At 34.6% G+C, this 22,471-nt stretch overlaps 5 protein-coding genes across 5 annotated transcripts; all 5 read right to left on the bottom strand.

The window, feature by feature from the left end:
- Positions 1–1,451: 1,451 nt before the first annotated feature.
- Positions 1,452–2,705, bottom strand: LOC106337268 (DNA-directed RNA polymerases IV and V subunit 5B). Its single transcript, XM_013776354.1, has 4 exons — positions 2,454–2,705; positions 1,896–2,072; positions 1,684–1,797; positions 1,452–1,580 (listed from the first exon to the last, which is right to left on the bottom strand). The coding sequence occupies exons 1-4, from the start codon at positions 2,703–2,705 to the stop codon at positions 1,452–1,454; spliced, it is 672 nt and encodes a 223-aa protein (XP_013631808.1).
- A 1,941-nt stretch (positions 2,706–4,646) lies between these two features.
- Positions 4,647–6,187, bottom strand: LOC106337267 (uncharacterized protein At5g39865). The gene has a single exon (XM_013776353.1). The coding sequence runs from the start codon at positions 5,967–5,969 to the stop codon at positions 4,881–4,883; it is 1,089 nt and encodes a 362-aa protein (XP_013631807.1). The 5' UTR covers positions 5,970–6,187; the 3' UTR covers positions 4,647–4,880.
- A 764-nt stretch (positions 6,188–6,951) lies between these two features.
- LOC106340496 lies at positions 6,952–7,591 on the bottom strand. Its single transcript, XM_013779367.1, has one exon. The coding sequence runs from the start codon at positions 7,426–7,428 to the stop codon at positions 7,282–7,284; it is 147 nt and encodes a 48-aa protein (XP_013634821.1). The 5' UTR covers positions 7,429–7,591; the 3' UTR covers positions 6,952–7,281.
- Positions 7,592–8,473: 882 nt separating this feature from the next.
- LOC106340533 lies at positions 8,474–12,181 on the bottom strand. The gene is made up of 15 exons (XM_013779400.1): positions 12,106–12,181; positions 11,773–11,853; positions 11,591–11,696; positions 11,350–11,505; positions 11,220–11,282; positions 11,082–11,141; positions 10,905–10,991; positions 10,719–10,805; positions 9,973–10,059; positions 9,806–9,874; positions 9,627–9,698; positions 9,472–9,552; positions 9,064–9,375; positions 8,723–8,992; positions 8,474–8,641 (listed from the first exon to the last, which is right to left on the bottom strand). Exons 2-15 carry the CDS (start codon positions 11,836–11,838, stop codon positions 8,559–8,561), a joined length of 1,599 nt encoding a protein of 532 aa, XP_013634854.1. The 5' UTR covers positions 11,839–11,853; positions 12,106–12,181; the 3' UTR covers positions 8,474–8,558.
- A 3,324-nt stretch (positions 12,182–15,505) lies between these two features.
- LOC106339904 (two-component response regulator ARR8-like) lies at positions 15,506–17,040 on the bottom strand. The gene is made up of 5 exons (XM_013778774.1): positions 16,694–17,040; positions 16,486–16,592; positions 16,318–16,395; positions 16,153–16,223; positions 15,506–16,021 (listed from the first exon to the last, which is right to left on the bottom strand). The coding sequence occupies exons 1-5, from the start codon at positions 16,794–16,796 to the stop codon at positions 15,712–15,714; spliced, it is 669 nt and encodes a 222-aa protein (XP_013634228.1). The 5' UTR covers positions 16,797–17,040; the 3' UTR covers positions 15,506–15,711.
- Positions 17,041–22,471: the final 5,431 nt, after the last annotated feature.

Below are 22,471 nucleotides of genomic sequence, written 5' to 3'. Positions count from 1 at the left end.
GCTCCAGGGCCGATTTTTGGTGTCTCCGGGCGAGAGGTCCCGAGCGACTTTGGTGTGTCGCTCCAACGGGTCGCTCTGGATCGGGAGCGACCTTGGTAGGTCGCTCTGAGAGATCGCTCCAGGGCCATCTAAGACTGTTCGGAGTAACGAGAACGCGAGCGACTTCATGGCGTCGCTTTAGGAAGGTCGCTCTGAGAAGTGGGACACAGCGACTTCGTGATGTCGCTCCGGGAGGTCGCTCCCATGCTCGGTTCGTCCAATGGTCACCTTTTCACCTCTTTTGAGCTCCAAATGCACTCGAATGTCTCCAATAACCTCATGTGGTACTCCAGTACCTAATAGAGACTCATGTATGCAAAATGCAACCTAAACATGGCTAAATCCTAGTCTATATGATCAAAATGCACATGGACGAATGGATAAGATAATGGAAATATGGAAGATATCAGTAAGGCGCAAGGCTCGGACAGTCTCGCCTTGGTGCGCCATGCGCCATTTTAAACACAGCTCACAAGGGACTACATCTTCTTCTAGCTGCGCAAGGATTCTGTAAAATCCTCAACAACATATAAAAGTAAAGAACACCACTCGCCATCAAGATCATATTCAAATCTAGCATAACCAATCTTACTTCTTCAAATACGTCAGCCTCTGAATCGCTTTCCTTGTATACTCAAGCAGCACATCAGACTCCTCCGCTTTATCCCTCTTCTCCTCAGAGAAACATCTCCCATCGCAACAAGGAAACTAAACTTTAAAATTAATTTATTTCATCATAATTAAAAACAACAAAATATAAGTAACTAGATCATCTTTGATGATGATAAAGTTAAAATTAACTATGTGAAATATTTTGTATGGTGAAAAAAAAAAAACTGTCTTTAAACATGCTTCTCTGTTTTAATTCATATTATTTGTTTTTTGTTTCACAATGGAAGATATCTCATATGTTTAGATTATTTTAACTTTATAAAAAATTTGTAACCAATTGTATATTTATCAAATTCATATATAATTAAATAAGTAAAGTTTAAATTATATTTTAGTGATATTTTCAAAAAAAGTAAAAATTATAATGTGTATTGATGTAAAACACATGGAGTAGTACATATTGAAAATGAGGAATTTCAATTGTTAGAAAATGATTTATCCGTCAAGACGGATTATTTATGGTTCATCGGTCAAAACCAGTTATTCCGTAACTATCAAAGGTTGCTTTGGTTTCAAGGACTCCGGACTAAGTAGAAAACAAGAGGTGGATTGGCTTTATCAGCTCTATATCAGCAGATTTTTTTTTTTTTTTTTTTTTTGACAAAGGGCTTTATATCAGCAGATATTGTTTGGTTGAGAACCACAAGAAACACACAAGAGTTTACAGCTTTTGACATCAAGACATGTGATACATATATTGACACATACAAAGAGAGCTAAGAATAAAAACAAAACGAGATTTACCAAGCGCATCGGTATGAAACATGATCAGATTCACTGCCCTCGCCCTTGTATGTGACCTCCACGACTTGCCCTTTCTCTAGTCCGTAGTATTTCGCTGTCGGGTCTTTCTTCAATAACTTTGGAAGCTAACAAAAGCGAAAAATAACATTTTTAAAATGTTTTGACTCAAAGAAAGCTCAGAGTTCCTAGCTAGCAATGATCCAAGTACCAAAAAAAAGACTTTCTTACTTGTTGCTCCTGAATACTGAACTTCTTGAAGAGTGATTCCTTCTCTTGCTCATTCAGAACATGATGTTTTGGCCTCAAGACATGTTTGGTTATGTTAACCAACAGTTCGGTTAACTAACAACAGAAAAAAAACACAAAGTTACAAATCTACCAAGAATTAAGTCAAAGCAACCGATCATAATTAATTAAACAAAGTATCAAGATAAACATACCTGGAATAACTCGACTTTAAAAGAGAAAAGTTCAACGGCTTTTAGAGCTTGATTTGTTATATCACTTTGGAGAACCAATATCAGTCCGGTTAAATTTTCTCGACCAAGTACATCGGCTGCGATGTCGCGTATCGCACTGACTTTAACTATACCACTTCCGCAAAACACAACAGCTATCTGATATTCAAAACAGAAAATTGCTTGGTGCATAGCAGAGCCACGAACTATGTATATTAGCTCTTTAAAATTTGGAAGCTAAAGCTAAATGTTTCATGAGATGTCCATACATATATAAGGCTTTCTTCAAAGAAACAATACTTTTTGTCAGAGATCTATAATCACTTTATTAGTACGAATACATAACATTTCACAGATTACGAGATAGCCTAGAATTTACTTCCATAAAGTTATTAGAAAATAGTAAATATTCCTTATTCATGGAATACTACTTCGAATATTTTGTCACCTTGGCAGAAAAATATCAACATGCAGATTGATATTGGTTCCAGAACAATGTTCTAAAATCGATATTACATTCTGCATGGCATTGGAGTTTACCTTTTTTGAAGAATCAGAACAATGTTGTGCTGAGATACGGAGTCTATCTACGTTGGGCCGGTCGCCGTAGAGCGCTCGAAACTCCTGTAAAGTGAGGTTAATGTCTTCATTTGAGATATCGTATCCTCTGTCTCGGAGCATCTCCATGGTGGTTCGACGCGCCAGGTAATAGCTGTGACTGTCCACACGTGATTCATCAAGGGACTTGCTCAGACCAGAGCCAACCGCTAACTCCTTACCTTTCCCCTCCATCGTCTCCCTCGCGGGGAAGAAAAAAGCATGCAAGCTTGAATGTAGGATTTTGCAGACGGCATGATGTTTTGTCGTTTTTATTTGCGGTGACGCGCGGCTTTACGGTGACATCGAATGAAGTTAGCAACAGGGTTTTAGTGGTAGCCAATGAGCAAGCAGGTGATGTAGTCAAAGGTGAGTAAATTGTAGCTTTAGCGCTTCTTATTGGCATTGGTTTTGGGAAACTCAATACAAATTTTGGCACAAGACATTTTATATAAAAAATATTATACATTTTTGTGACATGCAAATACAAACATTAATGAAGGCATGTTTCCCTTGTTATGATGTTATCTCTTGGGGACAGATTTTTTATGACTTCTCCTTGGTTATCAACTTGAATTAAGTGATTGATTTCAAAATAATGTCACATCTACTGGATAAAATAATTTTTGCTACGAATAAATTTTACATTCATTCAAAAAAGTTTATTTAGTGCTGCTTGTTGCTGTTGCATCACTGTTGGTGACCCTTCTTCATTTTGTCTATACATATACTATTAAAGAAGAATCCCTAGTATAAAAATTTAGGATTCTATCCTTAGATTTTCATCATATTTACAAAATAATAGAGATATCCTATATTTATTGTAACAAATAAATTTTCTTTACAAACCAAAACAAAACCATAAATGCTAATTAACTATATGCATTTACTTTCGGTAAAACTTTATCATACCCATAACAATTCTTTTTTCGACCAGATTTTTTTTTGTTTTGAATAATTAGATATTTCTAATCATATGAAGTATACTTATTTTTGCGGGTAATAAATAAATTAAACTAATATAATTTATTTATGAGATACAAATGAATTGATGTGTTTTTTGTAGTGTATTTTCCTAATTCTGAGAAATAACAAAATCATAAAATTTCCTTTTTACAATTTTTATAGTTGAGTTTTATATGGTTGAAACAAATATATGCATCTAAGTAAATAAGTAAATAAATAATCACTAAAAGTTAAAATCTGCAAAGAAAAAAAAAATCTGCAAAGAATAATATTAAAATATGTAATGAGAAATAGCTTTCATTGTTTCAACTTATATAGTAGTGTTTTTATATAATTGGAACAAATATATGCATCTAAATAATTTAATAAAATATTATCATTTAAAATAAAATGTGCAAAAAAAAATTAAATTATGAAATGATATTATATATTTATTATATAAATATAATACTTTAGAATAAATTAAAATTAATACAATATTTTTCTAAAAAATTAACTTCTTTAAAACTAATTTCATAAATATAAATATAATTTTTTTTATAGCATATCTAATATCTATAATTATAACATAAACAATCAATAAAATTAAAATGTACTCCCTCTGTTTCAAAATAGTTGATATTTTGGATGAAGGCACAAGAATTAAGACATACACATTTTCCTAAAAAGTAACACTAAAAATATTAAATAAATCTAATCCAGTCAATCATCAAAAATAATATAAAACATCATTGGTCACACAGTTTTCAATAACTTTTAAACTAATTAAAAAATATCAAACATCATGTATTTTGAAACATCAATAACTCTTCAAAACATCATCTATTATTAAACGGAGGGAGTATATAGTTATCACATATAAAAACACTTAATCTTATAATTAAAAAATTTGTAGAATTTTAAAAGAAAATTAATCCCCCGCTTTAAAAAAACGCGGATCAAAATCTAGTGTACATGTTAAGTTGGAAGTTTCCTACTGATTTTTGGTTCATTGTCACACTCCTTGTCTCTTATCTAGATTTTTTTTTGTTAATCTTGATTTTAGTTCAAAATTTTCAATTTTTCTTTTAGGTTTTTTTTATTTCAATTTTAATTCTTTTTTTTTTAATTTTTTGGTTTCAGAAGATTTCTAGTTTTTTGGGAAGTTTTGTATTCGACTTTGTATTCCACTCTTGAATCAATATTAACATATGAAAAAAGTACAAACATCAATGTGAAAAAGCAATTGGGGCCTAAAAAGACAACAGATTGAGCCTTAAAAGCCATTTCCTATATCAATGTACAAAAACACAACCAATTCAAAGAACACAACCAACCAAAACATATCCTAACTCACAAGTATACCCTTAAATGTTTTGTCTTCTCTTCACATCAAATATATCAATAAAACAAAAAATCCAATCACTAGAGACAACAATTGTTACAACGCACCAATCCATTCTCATTGCATCCATTGCATCTCTTAAACCCATCTTCTTGTTCCTCAAACACTTTAGTACTACCACCACAACTAGTACACAGAACAAATCTTGCATCCCCACAGCACTCACAAGCTCCCACAGATTCAAAAACAGGAAAACCTTTTAACATCTCTCCCAATTCACCTCCATCATTGAGTCTCTTGATCTCCTCAATTCCACCAACATGGACGCCTCTTATGAACACCTGAGGCAAGCAAACCGGTTTCTCTTCGCCGAGTAAAATCTGAACCTCTTTTCTGTATTCAGAGTCCATTGATATGTCACGTTCATCTACCGCAACTTGAAACCCTCTCAGAACTGTTCTTACGTAGCAACAATCCTCATAAGTCTTTCGGATTCCTCTGAGGCTAGTGAAGTACAATACTATAGTCTTGTTGTCTTCTTCTGTTTCAAGCAATCTTGGTTTCTCTTGCTCTTCCAAATACTGAGAACTCACTGGACTCAGAGAGACAACCGATTGATTAGAGTGGCTGCAAGAGACTGGTTTTGTGTTCTTGCCTAGTTGTCTAGAAGACAATGCTCTCTTGTAAGATGAGATGATGTTAGAATCCAAACCAGAGAGAAACGACTCTTCAGCCATATGTTTCCACAAAGGCTGCTTAGCTTTAGAAGGCAGAGGAACCCAATCTTCTTCCATTCTCACGAGCTCGTAAGAACCATTAACGTCCACGTCACGTTTCGTCGAACCAAACTCGTCTTCGAGATCGTTCATGAGCTCCCATGTGTTGATCACCGAGTCAGGAGACAGCGAGTCAAGCGACTCGTCTTGTTCGGCCGTCTTCTTGTTATTCTTTAGTGTTTGTACGTCGAGGTCGACGTGTAGAAGAGAACCGTAAGTGGTGGACGTGAGGGAGACGAGGTGGTGCGTGTCGCCTTTTTTAACCGGCGGGTGGTGAACCGACGGCATCGGGAACGAGAAAGCTCTCGGAACCGTCGTTGCGTTGAGTGTCTTCTCCGGCGGTGAACGTGACGCAGAGCAAGAAGAGTTAGAACAAGAAGAAGAAGAGCCCATAACTTTAAAGTTCCTAAACACTCTGGTCTGAGTTTCTTGTGGTTTTTCTCTTTTGTCGGAGAATATAATAAAAAAGAGAGAACAGGTGGAAAGGAGCTGTCTATGTAAGTTGGAGGTGGAAGAAGGTGAAAACACTAAAGAAAGAAGACGATGGCGTGATGTTGATTTCACGAGGGCAGTTTTTGAATTTATTTGGAGATAATTAAGAAAAGTATTTATATGATCCTATTTTTTAGATGTTTAAATTCAGAAAAAGAAACATAAAGTGTTGTTAATTGTCAAGATCCTCAAAAATTGCGTAAACTTCTAAATTTGCACTAGGCCAAAGACTTGTACTAACATACTAAAACGAGGCAACATTGTATAAAACTAACCTACAGAAACTTCATATAAGAAGTTATAAATTAAATTGGGTTGTGCACTAATACTTTATGTTAAATGAGAGAATAAACACGAAACTGAATTGCAGAAGGCACACTCATTGACGATTCCTTTGATACTTTTGCCTTTGCCTTTTTCAAAAAGAGAATAATTAAAAATAAAATAAAAACTAAAAAAAAAAGAAAGATGGGCAAAAGAAGAAACTTAATATTTTATTTTTCTATAAAAAGTTAACAAGAACTTATCCTTAAAGAAAGATCCAACGCGTTAAATTTGTTTATAATACTTTTAACTTGTCCCTTCTTTGCTTTATACCAAAATAATGTGAAACCTTGGTTACATTAACCTATTTTCAGACATAACTAATTACAACTGCCATCTGTGATACTATTTAGACGAGATATGATCTACAAGCTAGTAGATTTAATTTTGTACTTCTTTGAGAATCTGAATAGTACTCTACTAAAGGTCCAAAAACCAGCTTTTTTATTAACGAATGTAACGATAAAGGGACGAACATGAGTATAAATTCGCATATCATTAATGACACTATCAAGTAACCAATTCTGGAAACAGATGCTAAGAAAGAAGCATAAACTGATAAACATCAAGAAGTCTCGTTATTATATATAAGAAAAGCTCGAGATTATTCTCACAAACAATCATAAACACACAAAAATTCAGAAGTATTATAATTTATAAATATCAGATTTCATTTACATCAAGCACACAAACACATATCTGAAATCTGATATTTATAAATTATAACACAGACCTTACACATATCTCCTCTATAAATAAACACAAACACTTCGACTTTAAGGTAACTTTGAGACGATTCTCATCATGGCAATAAAAACACATGAAAAACAAACAATTCTCTAAAGTCACGAGAGAGCGCATGGAAAATAATGAAGAATCTTTAAACCGATCATCCGACATGGACATGGCCTATATCTCTGTTTCTGAGAGAACTGGTGATTTCATCAGCGATATACAAACATGTGAAAATCCAGCCGCTTAGAGCAAACCACACCGTTTTCGTCAGCTGCACCGCCACTTCCAAAGGCATAGCCATTTCTATAAGGCTTCTTCCTATATCTCTCTGTCCTTCACGATTGATTTGGCTGAAGTGAAACCACTTGAAAATCCAGTGGTGGAGCGAGGAGAGAATTATAAAAGTATATGCAACGTGTGCCACATGCGGGTCTTTTGAACACTAGCATGTAGCCCATGTGTTGATACCAGCCGAGTCTCTTTCTGGCCAGCTAGGAGAGCGTTACCAAAAATAAATGTCATCTATAAAGTTAGCCGACGAATTTATTATTCCCATATGATTGGACTTATTTTTGATTTTTTTTTCTAAAAAACTTGGACCACTTTTTCCTTTAAATAATAAATCAAGTTAACAACAGCGGGTTCCGAAAATGGGCCATTAATAAATTGAAACGACCAATTTAAGAAAAAAAAATAAAAAAAGTGATGGTTCAATCGGAAACGGCTTATTGGGTCATAGTGGGCTCGGAAGGCAATGGCCCGTTATCCTTCCACCGTCAAGAGAGGGAGGTGAAACGCTGTTCTGTGAAACCAGCCTCACGCAGTCTCCCCCACTCTAAGAAACACAACTCCCAAGCCTTCGCTCAAGAACCATGCCTCGACTCCCAACTTGGTATGGGCAGGCCAGAATAAAGCCCAATCCGAACCCGGCCCAATGAGATCGACCCAACGTCCCATCACTTTATAGTCTCCACATGGATCACAAGCCCGCGTTACTGAACTCGACGTGATAAGTTTGTTACTTTCTTTATTATATACAGCAAAGAGTAGTTTTATTTCCCCGATGTGGGACAAAACACAACTATTCTTATTGATAAAGTCTTCTTCGCAGCTTATCCGATGCATACATGATCTCGTGCTTGTGCTTGGCGGCTGCATTGAGGTTCGTTCTCTACGGCTTCTCTTAGAGATTCTTAACGTTTCTGAGTTGCTTTCAGTTTTGATTAATTTTGAGTTACGTAGTGTCTCGAAAGATCCAATCTTTGCATTAGTTTTGAATCTGGTCTTAGCATTTAACTTGGAAAGAGTTTATCAATAAATCTCCTAAAAGTCTTGTGGGTCTAAACTTACAGGAAGAAGAAGAAAGCTCATCTAAATCTAATGGAGAGTATTCAATTGACAAAACAAGAAGAAGAACACTACTGTTCCCTCTCATATTGCTCCCCACTCTTTCAGGGACCTTGACGTTGCTCTTACCTCTGGAGATCTTTGCTGGTTTGTTTGTGTCCCATCACCTTAGTGAGAAGTGTAGGAAAAAATCATTAAGAGATGACAAAAAGGGTATGTATTGTGGAGAAAAGGGTTTTGGTACTTACCATTATTAGGATTGTTCAAGGCTTCAGACTCAGGTTGATGACGTTTGACTCTTCCTACTTGTTGCTCATCAACAACGCTTGTACACAACATTCTCTTTGAATGGTTTTTGTCAAAGTTATTACAGAACTGTTGGTCACTGCTTTCACCATTCACCACCCCGTTGCTTCTTCCTCCATATTGCACCGTTTCTACTGGGACGTTTTGTTGCGGCTGGTAATGTCCGTTTTGGTGTTGTGGCTGTTCACTGGGCTGCATTACTAGTGTTGCTTCTGAAAAGCTCAAATGTTAGAAGGATAAGCTGTAATACAAACCAGATTTGTATTGTGTGTGAACTGCTTACCACTATCTCGATTGTTCAAAGCTTCAGACTCAAGATGGTGAGGGTTTACCCCTCCTGCTTGTTGCTGGTGAACGATTGTATCCATTTGCATTGATTGGGTTATGTCAAAGTTATTACATAACAGTTCATCAGTGATTTCTCCATTTGCCAGCCCGTTGCTTCCTTCTACTTGGAGGTTTTGTTGCTGCTGCTGCTGCCAATGGGGTTGGTACTGTCCGTTTAGGTGTTGTTGCCGTTCATTGGGATGCATTCCTTCTAATATATCGCCTCCAAGCTCAAACGCGGAGAAGTCTTCTGGCATAGGATCAGTATCTATTGGGGAAAGAAAAACAGAATGCTTTAAGTAGAAGGGTATAAACATATGAGAGATAAAAAAGAAAGAAAGAAAGGTTTAGTGTTTTCTTTTACAGGGAAGATCATCAGATGAAGAAGGCCATGGATTAGTAGTATCTTCTGGTGGGAATGGTGGTAGAACTCCAAGGTCGGCAACTATATAAGAAAAAGAATGCTTAAGTAGAAAGGGTTAATATAATGAGAGAGTAAGGTTTGAGTTTCTTCTTTACATTTAGGATCAAGAAGTAGCATCCAATCCTCAGTATCTGCTGGTTCAAAGGCTGGATCTCCAAGAGAGTTACCTACAGGGAAAGAATAGGAAACTGATTCATACATATGCTTAAGTAAGAAGAGGGTTGATAAGATGAGAAGAGAGTGAATTTTGAGTATTTTTTTTTACAAATATGACCATTATATGCAGAGCTTGGATCCTGATGGGGTTGATTTTGCTGATCATTGGGAATAGGCAGCTGCGTCACTGCAAAACATAGAGACAGGAGGAAAACTCTTAGAAGCCAGAAAGTGCAAGATATTTAATGTTCAATCACTGTATAATATTAGTACAACAGGTTTTACTTGATGGACCATTAGCAACAGGTAATGGTAAACTTGTAGAATAAAGGTGCTGATCTTGCTGCTCATAAGGAATAGGCAACTGTGTCACTACAAAACATAGAGACAGAAGGAACTCTTAGAAGCCAGAAAGGGCAAGAAACCGACTTTGAATCACTGAGTATACTGTAAGGCTTTACCTGATGGACCATTTGCATATGGGAATGGTAAGTTTGTACTATAAAGGTGTTGGTCTTGCTGCTCTTGCTGATTATTAGGAATCGGCAACTGTGTCACTGCAAAAGAGAGAGACAGAAGGAACTCTTAGAAGCCAGAAAGTGCAAGAAACCGAATTTTCGATCATTTTTTGGGCTTTACCTGATGGACCATTTGCATATGGCAATGGTAAGTTTGTAGTATAAAGGTGCTGATCTTGCTGCTCTTGCTGATTATTAGGAATCGGCAACTTTGTCACTGCAAAAGAGAGAGACAGAAGGAACTATGGACCATTTGCAAGTGCAAGAAACCGAATTTTCGATCATTTTTGGTAGTACTAAATTTTGTCAGGCTTTACCTGATGGACCATTTGTATATGGCAATGGTAAGTTTGTAGGATAAAGGTGCTGATCTTGCTGCTCTTGCTGATTATTAGGAATCGGCAACTGTGTCACTGCAAAAGAGAGAGACAGAAGGAACTCTTAGAAGCCAGAAAGTGCAAGAAACCGAATTTTCGATCATTTTTGGTAGTACTAAATTTTGTCAGGCTTTACCTGATGGACCATTTGCATCAGACAGTGGTAACCTTGAAGCATAAAGGTGTTCATATAGCTGCTCATTAGGAATCTGCCACTGAGCAGCTACAAAACAGAGAGACAAGTTCTTTGGAAGTCAAAAAAAATGCAAGAAACCAAACTTTGAATCACTGAGTTATAGTACCAAAGTTTGTAAGGCTTTACCTGATGGACCACTTGGAATAGGCATTGCAAAGCTTGCAGGATTAAGGACTTGATTGTGCTGGTCATAAGGATTCTGAGACTGTGCAACTGCAGAAACAGAGAGACAGAAGAAAGTCTTTGGAGGTAAAAAAAATGTTCACTCACTGAGTAAAGTACAAAAGTTTGTAAGGCTTTCACCTGATGGACCATTTGCATTAGGCATTGCTAAGCTTGCAGAACTCAGCTTCCTCTTGGAAGCTAACACAATGCAAAGACAAAGTTAGAGACTATCATAATTAGAGAATAGAGAGAGAGCCTTTACATGTTGTTTTTTACCTGATGTCTCCATAAGATCAACTCTTTCAGGGTGTTGTCGACGAAGAAAAGCCTTAACAGAAGCTGCACGAAGACAAAAACATAAGTAGATGATGATACAGGAAAAGATGAGTGTGTAAGTTAAACGTACGTGAAGCATCACAAATATCAATAAGCCCATCCTTGAACATCCGAACAGCTTGCTTAGTCAGCATATCATTGAACAACCTCATCTGAAGAGCCGTTTGGCATCTAAACTCGAAGTTAATGAAGAAAACTGGATTCTCTTCTCGAAGCTGCTCCCAAACTAAACCCAGAGAATAAAAATCAAAACTTTACTAGAGAAACCCATTGATGGAATCAAGAAAAGTAAGTTTTTTTTTTTTTTTTACCAATGTGGGTGACACTTTTACTAATCTGGTAAGTCTTCTCAAGATACTTGGAGGTAACTTCCAAGCTCATGTAGTTTTGAATACAGAGTTCGACCTTGTTCCTCACCTGGAAACAGAGAGATGAAGAACAGAGTTAGGTCAAAAAACAATAAGCTTTTTTTGGAGGTTTTGTGATCGGTTACATAGTATGCGACGTCTGAAACGTTACGGCAGCTGGATAGAGATTCTGGTTGACGTGGTTCTTCCATATCTTTGGAAGATTCCTGACAAAAAAAAAATATCACGTTCTCTTTTGACTTAATATAAAGATTCTTTCTTTTAAAAAAATTAAAATAAAGTTTCTTTCATGTGGATTAAAGATTCATTAGTACATAAGGAAAAGTATCTGAACGAAACACAGTGAAATAAAAAAAAAGAGGAAAATAAAAATAAATCAACAAGGAAAAACCTGAGTTTTAGTAATTCTTGCAGAGCTTGTGAAAGTGATGAAGATGATGAGTTTTAAAGAAATATACCTGAAACTTTTTCACGAGAAAACTTGGTTTAGCTCAGGGAAAAAGAAGTCATCAAGAGGTCAACGCTTTTCATTACAATTATCTGAAGAATAGAAAAAACCCTAAGTTTTAACCATACTTTATATAACTATATTAGATTTTTCTCGGACATAACTATTTCTTAAATAATATTTTTTAAATATTTTATTTTATAAGTTTTATTGTTGAGGTAAAATATGTGAAAATAGATAAGGATTATGACTAAGATTAGAATATACAACCAAAATATTTTATATCAATTTTATTTTTAAATTTTCAACATTTGATCATGATTTAGTAAATGAGTTTGATTTTAATTATCGACAAAAAATTACCGGGTCAATTCTGCCAAGAAAAAAATCGTTGACAATTTGTTTGGAAATTTTGACGGATTATCGACCGTTTGTCTTTAATTTTTTATTGAATTTTTTTTCATAAAATTGTTTCAAGAATTTCCGACGAATAAATTATATTGAGAATTTGTGGAAAATTTTCAAAAATTATCAAAAAATTATTTCTAATTTTTAAATAAAATAAAATAGTACTTTTATTAAAAATAGACCAAAATAAATTTATTAGTTTAACATATACAAATAACAAAAAATTGTAACCTATATTCTTAACAAATTTATTTCATCGATATTTCGTCCATATTTTGGCTGATATTCCGTGGAGCTAATAAGAGGGTAATTTTTGACAGACGTTTATTTTATTGATTCTCGAGAAAACTACAGCTCAGGGAGAACAAGAAGACTCGTCGTTCAAGAGAACATCTCCTTTGCACTTATTATGGAGTTAGGACTCTTGAGAAAACTATATGTGGAATAGAAAAATTCCTAAACCCTACGGTTTTATCCTATGTACATAACGACCTTACTGGCGCCGAGAATCAGGTATAATGGGTCCCACCGAATATTTGTTTTGCGAAATCGACGGCCACGATTGGATTAGTTTGACGTGACGTGGCACTGACAGTTGTTGTTCACACACAAAATCCAGCATCTTTTTCGCTCGTGTTAGATACGGTGAATGAGTATTTACAAAAACGGATTTACAGCGAATATATATTCTGGGTTTATAAGATGGCCACAATTTGAATGTTTTACTTTGACTTTGCACTGGCCGAATCTCACGCATCTTACACATATCAGCGCAATAATCTATTGAAAATATCTCAATAGTTTCGTTATAACTTGACCATTATAGACAAACAAACACCTTTTAGCATGTATTATATAGAATTGATGATTTGTTACGTTGTATCTGTAAAAAATTTATTGCCGGATTGTCTGTAATTTTTTTAATTGTATATGTGGTAACTATGAAAAGATAAACAAGAGAAGTAAAAAAACAATAGTAATAATTTTACAGTCGTATATTTCTTTCTCCATTTTAGAAAAATAAAGAAGTATATTATAGTTTAAAATATATATATACCAGGAAAATAAGAGACATTTACTAATTTCATGTAGTGTTCAATGAGAGCACAGGTAAGAAACTAAACCCAAAAAAAAAATCAAAACTTTATATGGAATCAAGAAAAGTAATCACAGCTTTGGTAAGTCTTCTCAAGATATTTGGCGGTAACTTCCAAGCTCATGTAGTTTTTTGAATACAGAGTTCGACCTTGTTCCTCACCTAGAAACAGAGCAATAACAGAGAGATGAAAAACAGAGTAGGTCAAACTGGATTCACGAGGGTTTATGATCATTACATAGTATGCGAAGTCTGAAACGTCACAGCAGCTGGATAGAGATTCCGTTTGACGAGATTCTTGATTCTTCCATAACTTTGACAAAAAAAAAGAAAGATTTGATCTCTTTCTCTCTTTGAATTGATAAAGATTCTTTTCATGTGGATTAAAGATTCAGAGAGTACGTAAGGAAAAGGGAATATTATGAACGTCGTCTTTTACAGAGAGTAGAAAAACAGAATTAAATTAATTTTTTTTCGTTATCAATTAAATTAAAATTAACAAGGAAGAATCTGAGTTTTAGTAATTTGTGAAGTTGTTGAAAAGGATGAAGATGATGAGTTTGCTAGAAAAATTACCTTGAAAGTTTTCTAGAGAAACCTTAGTGCAGCTCAGGAAAAAGAAGTCATTTCTGTGAAATATGAGAAACTGTGTGAAGAAGAATAGATAAACATAAATCCTATAGCCATTTAAATGTGGGTCCTTGAATCAGATTTAATGGGTCCCACAGAATATATATATATATATATATATATTTTTTAAACCTTTTTATCTTTTTCGGTTTTAATAAGTATCTGAAAATACATAATCAACGGCCATGATTGTATTTTGACACTTGGCACTGATAGATTCTTATGCCCATATACACAGCTTAGAGCAATTCAATCTATATACACTCGTTAAGTATCTAAATTGAAACTAAAAGAGTAATAAGGAAAAATACATTTAATGTTTTATGAGATATTCTTCGAGCCCCTAATAACAGTTGTCAAATTTCAAACAGTTTAGTTTCTTACATTCAAACATAATTTATTAATTAAAATAAAGCTAGGACCTTATTTCCAATATTTGAACTTTGAACAATTGGAATACACTTATCTATTCTTACATGCAAACAAACGGAATAGTTCAATAATTTTTCAAGTTTTCAAAAAAAAAAAAATTCATCAAGCTTGATCCCTTTCCTTTGGGACCTTAAATCTATTAGAGGTCATTTTTTCAAGAAAATATGTTGTAGTTTAATCTCTTTATGGTTCAAATCATTTTTCTACACAGCTTTCTATTTTATGGTTGGAATCTCTTAGTAGAATTTTCTTACAATAAATTATCAATCAAGCAAAGGCTGTTACTATCTTTGTATATACTTATCATAAAAAAGTCCATGATGAGAGCATTTACAAAGTTATTTTTTTTAACTTAACATAGTCTTTACGACAAGAAAGCACAACTCATAGAAATGTTTAGTAGTGATGAATGGTATGATTAAGCACTCAAAGTGTGTGTAAGGGTAAGAATACATTTGATATGATATGAATCATGGATTTTGGAGTGGTGTGATCGTTGTAGTTAAGATCTTCAGCCGGTGAGAAAGTATACGGCTGGCTGATGAGGAGAAAATACTTTCTAGACCCCTAGTAATACCCGGTAAATCGTGATCTGGACTAACCGCCCAGTCAGCACCTGGTGTGATTCCGGACAAGAGTACTATTCAAGCCTATAAAGGCCTTACATAAACTAGACAAAAGCTTCATAAGTCTCATATATCTTACTCAAGTGTTTTGTTTTGGGACCGTTTTATTTTTCCTGGAAACAAATCATAGACTCATGCAAAACATGGAAAAATAAGAAAGTAAAATTTATTTACTCTTGAGTTTGTTTTGATACACAGCAAACTAAGAAAAATAAACATAACTTGGAATTTACTGATTTTTCATAATGATGGGTCCATTACCATCAATATCTACAGACTACATACATCTCTCCTCCTCTTCATTCTCTATGCTAGCCCTGTATTCACCAGAAGAAGCATTCCTACAACAAACCTAAGGAAAAAAACTCTGAAGCAAAGTCTTTTTTTATAGAAACTTCGGCAGGACACCGAATGAGAGAAAGGGTCAAACCAAGGTTGTGATATCATTGTATTTAGGACGTGATCGATCAGTAGATATCACTTCTTCCATTGCTTTCCTCTTATTATTACTCAACATTGGTTCTTGTTCAACGTCTTGATGTAGAGGCAAGATTTCAATCACGGATGGTTCTTCTTCTTTTCTTATCTCATGTTTCAAAACTGCATTATCTTCTTTTGATGGTTTCTCGCTTTCTTTCTTCAGTTTGGTTTTCATCATATGAGGTTTCAACTTGGTAAGATCAGCCAACTTTACTGGCTTCAAGAAGAACTCCTCAGCTCCTTCTTCCAGACATCTGTTGTTCACATTTTCAGGACATTATCTACATTGTTAATGGTTCTATCGGTCCAAAGTTAAAGTAACACTAATGCCAACTCACAAATAAGATTCAAAATTTTAATTGTAAATTAAGAAACAAATGCTTACCTGGAGATTCTAGCAGGAACGTTCTCAGATGACATTATCACTACGGGAATGCTTCTAAATGCTGCTGATTCCTACACAATCATATTAACTTAATGTAAATTTCTCAGGAAATCAAAATTTTCTGTTTTTATACAATACCATAAAGAAAAAGCAAGAAGAGAATACCTTAACTCTCTTGAGCAAATCATAACCAGTCATGCCAGGCATGCAGTAATCTGTAATTATAAGATTTATTTCAATTTCCTGCACAACGCCACCAACAAACTTCAATATTATGAATTGTGTAGATTAAAAACTCAATTGAATAGTGAATAAATAAATAAATAACTAAACCTGATGTGTTACAGGCGATGAAGAGGGTGCATTTGGGTCGTTGCTCTCATTGCTTTCTCTCAAACCCAGAAACTCAAGAGCCTTAGACCCTGAATCAACTGTAGTTACTGCAAAACAGAAACAAAAAAAAACTTTCTTAGAATCTTCTCTCTCTATCTTTCTCCAATAACAAAGCTGAGAGATCCTATAGCCATTTTCTGCTGTTTACCTTGACATGAAGACTTTTGCAGCAATCTCTCTATCATTTTCCGATCAACTAGACTATCATCAACAGCCAAAACATGGAACTGTGACTCTGTTCCCATACCCATATGCAAAGTTTCCAGCTTCTTGTTGTTTTTCGTTCTCTTATATATAAAAGATTCTCTATGCTCGTTTATTTCAGGAAATGTTGAGAATTGTCAATGAGATCAAGAGAGATGACAGAGAGGCGAACAGGAAAATAAAACTAAGATTGGATCTAGCTTTGAGTTACGGACTAAGCAAGTTTAAAGTAATGTTCTAAGAAGACAACGAGAGAGAAAATAAAGAAACTTTTGTAATGGATAAAAATAATGAAAAGAAATCTATATGAAGATTTTAAAGGATTTGTTTTATCCACCGAAGACTTTGTAGGATTAAGATAAGAAGATAAGGGATCTGATTAACATATATATTATCACAACCACATGCATTGTTATTTCAAGTTCTTAACGCCCATAGATAGTACTTGTTTTAGACTATAAATTAAAAATGAAACGACCAACCAAATGTTTTAGAACTTAATAATAATACAAGCAATATAGTAGTTTGGTTGTTGGTAAATCACTTTTCCATTACTGATTTAACGTTTGAAAACAAATGTATTTAAGAGAATGAAATATGCATTGATATAGTTTAACTAAATAAATTATCTATCAATTTTATTATTTTAATGGCTATATCTATCGTTTCTTCCAAAAAGTTCTGTTAGTGAAAATATTTTTCTTCTTGGCTGAGTGGGTTTATTCAAAAGATTTTCATCGGACCACATAGATTAAAAGATTCATTGTCTCTATTTGTATTTTGCATTTTAGTGTTGTGGACTCTGTGGATTCATGCAACTCGATGTGACGTCTCATGTTTCGTATCATTTAGTTATTGGATGTAATTTTATGTTACCTTTTTTTTGTTTTTTTTGTTTTTGAAGAAGCGCGTATGTTACTTGTTTTGTTTTTTATTTTGGATCAAAAAAAAAATTGGATCAAATTACTTGTTTTGTTTCACTTTGTTTTTATTTGGGTTAATTTTTCACTTTTTTAAAGGCTTTGTAAGTTTTTATTGTCTCAGTCTTTTTTATTGTCTCAGACTTTATATGCATTATATAATAGCAACCAAATGTAGGTTTCTTATTGGTAATATAAGAACATGCAAGCACTCTCATCAAAATATAATCAACTATTCGTGGTTTATTATTTTATGAAAAAATACAACATTACATCGCACTAAAGGCAAAAGGAATATTATAAGTAATATACCATAAGAATAATTCTTCAGTTATCATAACTTCTTGCATTTTGGTATAATGTTAAAATAATGACATAAATGTAGTTGACAAAAAAAAAAGAATGACATAAATGTGAAATGGCGGTGGCGCTTCTCGTATGCATGCCAGTAAGATTCGTTGGTAATGTGAAACTGTAGCAGTTGGGTTGCGGTAGTGGCAAGGACATGGCAATGCTCACTTGATTATCTGCCAAAGATTTGCCTACCATGGTCATGCCCATCATCATCGTTATCTTTGTAGCATCATCTGTATCTGGACGACACGTATCCAATGTATGGTGGACACATGAAAGTCCCTCCAGTTACCATCCCCTCTTATTGCTCCAGTGGGTTCCATATATATTTTTTCTTTTGATTAACCTGGGATATCCAGGCATACATTTATGTCATTATTTTAACATTATTATTTTTTCTTTTGATTAACCTGGGATATCCCATGGATAGACCCTCTCTCCGGGTATTCAAATGGATCCTAAAGCATAGACTCATATCCGTGTAGGTGACCAGGATAATTGTGATTTAGTTTTGCGCAGCAGGTGGATCGAACCTGAAACGTGTTGGCGTCTCAGTCTCGTCTCCTTACCACTCGACCACAATCACTCGATCAGTGGGGTCCATATTGTCCTTCTCATTTCAACTTTTTTTCTCTTCTAGTTTTTCCATTGTTGATAGTTTCACTTTTTATTTGTTGTGTTATCCTAAACAAAATAACACTGTAAGACTATGGCTTTTTGTTTTGTTTGTTAACAGACTATATTCGCTATGCCATAAGATTTCTAGTAATTTCAAAAAAAAAAATCTGTCTCCTCTTAATAAATTCGCTTTCTTAAACTAAAATTTACTCACACAACTAGATATGATATGGGAAAGCATGTCATTTGTGCTAAGATTAGTTATCTGATATACGATCAGCTTTATAAAATAGTGTCTAATCGAATGTCAACATCAACAAGTTAATTTCAAATCGTGTATTTGAATGAATGGAATCGTTTTAGACTCGAAAACTAAAATAGTGTCTGAATCGAATGTCGCCACTCGATTTTTAGTCTTTTTAATGTCCACTATTTACCTTGAAGTTCAACCAGACACAAACAAAATTTATCTAAGATTATATATAGACATTCAGTTTAGCTATCAAAGAGATTGATCAAAAGCTAGAGTCAAAGGACCAGGGAGTTGACTAAAAAGCGATTAGATGAATAGAATGATCATGAAATTGAAATGCACGATGTGTCGGGAAGACATGCTTTGAATCTTAATAACTAGAAATCTATAGTCAAATAATATTATCCTATCAAGATCTTGTCTCGTTAAACTCTAGCACAACCGTCCATATTTCTTTGATGATGGAGGACCCCTCCTCCCCTCAAACACATTCATAACTTCATAATAACAACTTTTGACCCTACAATTCTGAAAAAAAAATCCGAAGAAGAAGACCACCAATTAGTGGAGTAGTGAAAATATTAAGTGGATGTAAATCGGATGATACAGACATAGATTAAGAACAAATGTGTTTTTCATAGCTAGTGGTAATTAAGACAAATTTGCCATTTTTTTTTTGGTAAAATGTTAAATTGATTATACCAATTTTTTGTTTTTTACAGAAAGACGAAAAAGACTAGTAACAGATAAACGGAAATAAAATCTAAACAGAGCATCTAATAAGAAAAATACAGAAACTATTACAAAGAAGAAAGGTCGTCGAGATGAACCGGAGGTAGCATAACATCGACGGTCCAACGGGGAGGTATGAACGGACTAAGCCTCAGGTTGCCGCGAGCTCCCGGAGAGAAAGACACCCTCAAACCTTGTTGCACCAGGCAAAGACCTACAGCTTCCGAAAGACTTTATCATCAACACCATCGCAGAGAAACACATCACAGAACCGCAAGCCCGTTCAAAATCACCTTACTGGCAGCACCAGGAGGAGTCCACTGACAGGCGGTGCCGTCGTTCGGGACGAGGAAGTGAAGATTGCTGCCTCTAGCTCCTCAATCACGGGACTAATTTGCCATTTTATTAACAACAAAACCTCTTAATTATCAAAACAAGATAATAATGCACAAAAATTAAATTAGCCATTTTACACCAAAGTTTTATGATGGTGTAACATCTTTTACGGATTATGGCATCGAAAATGTATTAAAATTCATTACGAAAAAATGTGGATATAGAAATAAACCTGTCTTCGGGAGTTTTTCAACTTCAACAGTAAATAAAAATAGATTTGTGTATTATTTAAATAAAAAAATAACCGGTTGATGGAATCTTTGTGTCTTTATCAGATTGTCATGATGTATCCTGAGCTCATTAGTTGAAAACGAGAAAACATTATCAAGATTGTTTATTATCACAAATGTAGAATCCATGTAAAATAACCAAATTGAAGTAAATATTTGACTTGTTCTACACATATAGTAAGAACATACGATCCTCAATTTGAAGGTTTGCGACTGTATGATCTGACTAGTTGAAATAAACCTAACGAGTAATTCTCAAATCAAATCCGGCAAATATTTAGTAACTTGTAAGCTTTGATATTATTTTATATTCAATTCAAAACTCTATCCATCTATACGATTGAAGACTGGTATAAATGCAAAGTCAGTGTCACGAATATTACTAACTCATAGAGAGACGTTGGCATGTGACATGGGAGAAGATATCGGTGGATCGTGTCTGGTGGCCTTGATTTTTTTATTTTAATTTTAACACATATCCCCCCACCCCCCCTAATTTGTCATATTACGAAAACATTCATATTGACAAAACATGATTAATAAGGATACTCGAATCTTGATGTCAAAAAAAAAGATACTTGAATCTTGATATCAACTATTATACAAAAAAAATATCACTTGACCACTCTTAGTTTATATTTCTCATAAGTTGATATATACATGCTGGTTGTGTTATATTTTGCTAACGTTGTGAAATTATGTTCCTTAAAATCACCCAGTTAATGAGAAAGCGATATAAATGGACGAAATATGTTAAAATTTTGTACACCAAATTACCAATAAGCTCACATTATTAATTATAAATTTATGTACTTATTTGTTTCCGTGTGAATAAATTAGTGCCGAATCACGTTAGCTCACGGTGATATCATTATCGATAACTAGATTTTCATAAAGGAAATGAGCGTATATATGGTCTTAATTCGGTGAACCAAACCACCGTACGTTGAGAACTACTTTGAGAATATTAACGACTTGTCGACAGGAAAAAAAAAGAAAAGAAACAATTCGAAACGTTTAACTTTCGCATATTCTAATAACTTAGATTGCTTGTGATCGACCTTAAATCCCTCTGTTTCTAATAGAATCATATTTTAGATACGAAAGTGTGAAGTATCACGTAATATAGCTCGAGTGGAACTTGAACTGTAACTTATTTGAATAAATATATGTACAATATGTTATGGAATTAGCAATTTTAGATAGCTGTTACTAGTTGTTTGTTGCCCTCAACAAATGGCATGCCCGTTTCAGAAACCAAGATTCTGTTGTCATATAATTCCCCAATCAATATGTTATGGAATTAGCAATTTTAGATAGCTGTTACTAGTTGTTTGTTGCCCTCAACAAATGGCATGCCCGTTTCAGAAACCAAGATTCTGTTGTCATATAATTCCCCAATCAATATGTTATGGAATTAGCAATTTTAGATAGCTGTTACTAGTTGTTTGTTGCCCTCAACAAATGGCATGCCCGTTTCAGAAACCAAGATTCTGTTGTCATATAATTCCCCAATCAATATGTTATGGAATTAGCAATTTTAGATAGCTGTTACTAGTTGTTTGTTGCCCTCAACAAATGGCATGCCCGTTTCAGAAACCAAGATTCTGTTGTCATATAATTCCCCAATCAATATGTTATGGAATTAGCAATTTTTGGGCTGATGTGTTTCCTTTACCACAGGGGTGTATTGATTGTCTAGAGCAAATTTGCAATGCTTATCTATGGAGTGGTGCTTCATCTTCAGCTAGGAGTGCTAAGGTTTCATGGGATTCAGTATGCACCCCTAAAAAGGTTGGAGGACTTGGCTTGAGAAGACTGCAGTATGCTAATCAGGTCTTCTCTTTAAAGCTCATTTGGCTCTTATTTGCTGGAACGGGATCTCTTTGGGTGGCGTGGGTAAAATCTTATGTAATTGAAGGTAGACCTTTTTGGACCACAGACTTCACGGGAATAGGTTCTTGGATATGGAGAAGGTTGGTTAAACTTAGAGATTTGGCGAGGCCTTTCTTGATATGTCAAGTTCGCTCGGGGAATTTGGCTTCTTTTTGGCATGATAATTGGACCGGTCTTGGACCTCTGATACACCTTACAGGGGCTAATGGTCCGAGAGTTTCTGGATTATCCATTGAGCTTACGTTTAATCAAGCTGCTTCAAAGGGTGCCTGGTCTGTTCCTAGAGGTAGACATCCCATCTTACTCCTGCTGCGCGCATGTCT

Source organism: Brassica oleracea, chromosome C4 (genome assembly GCF_000695525.1).
Source record: "Brassica oleracea var. oleracea cultivar TO1000 chromosome C4, BOL, whole genome shotgun sequence".
Lineage (NCBI taxonomy): Eukaryota > Viridiplantae > Streptophyta > Magnoliopsida > Brassicales > Brassicaceae > Brassica > Brassica oleracea.
Note: the sequence above shows the minus strand (reverse complement) of the source record. Positions and strands in the feature narration are given on the sequence as shown.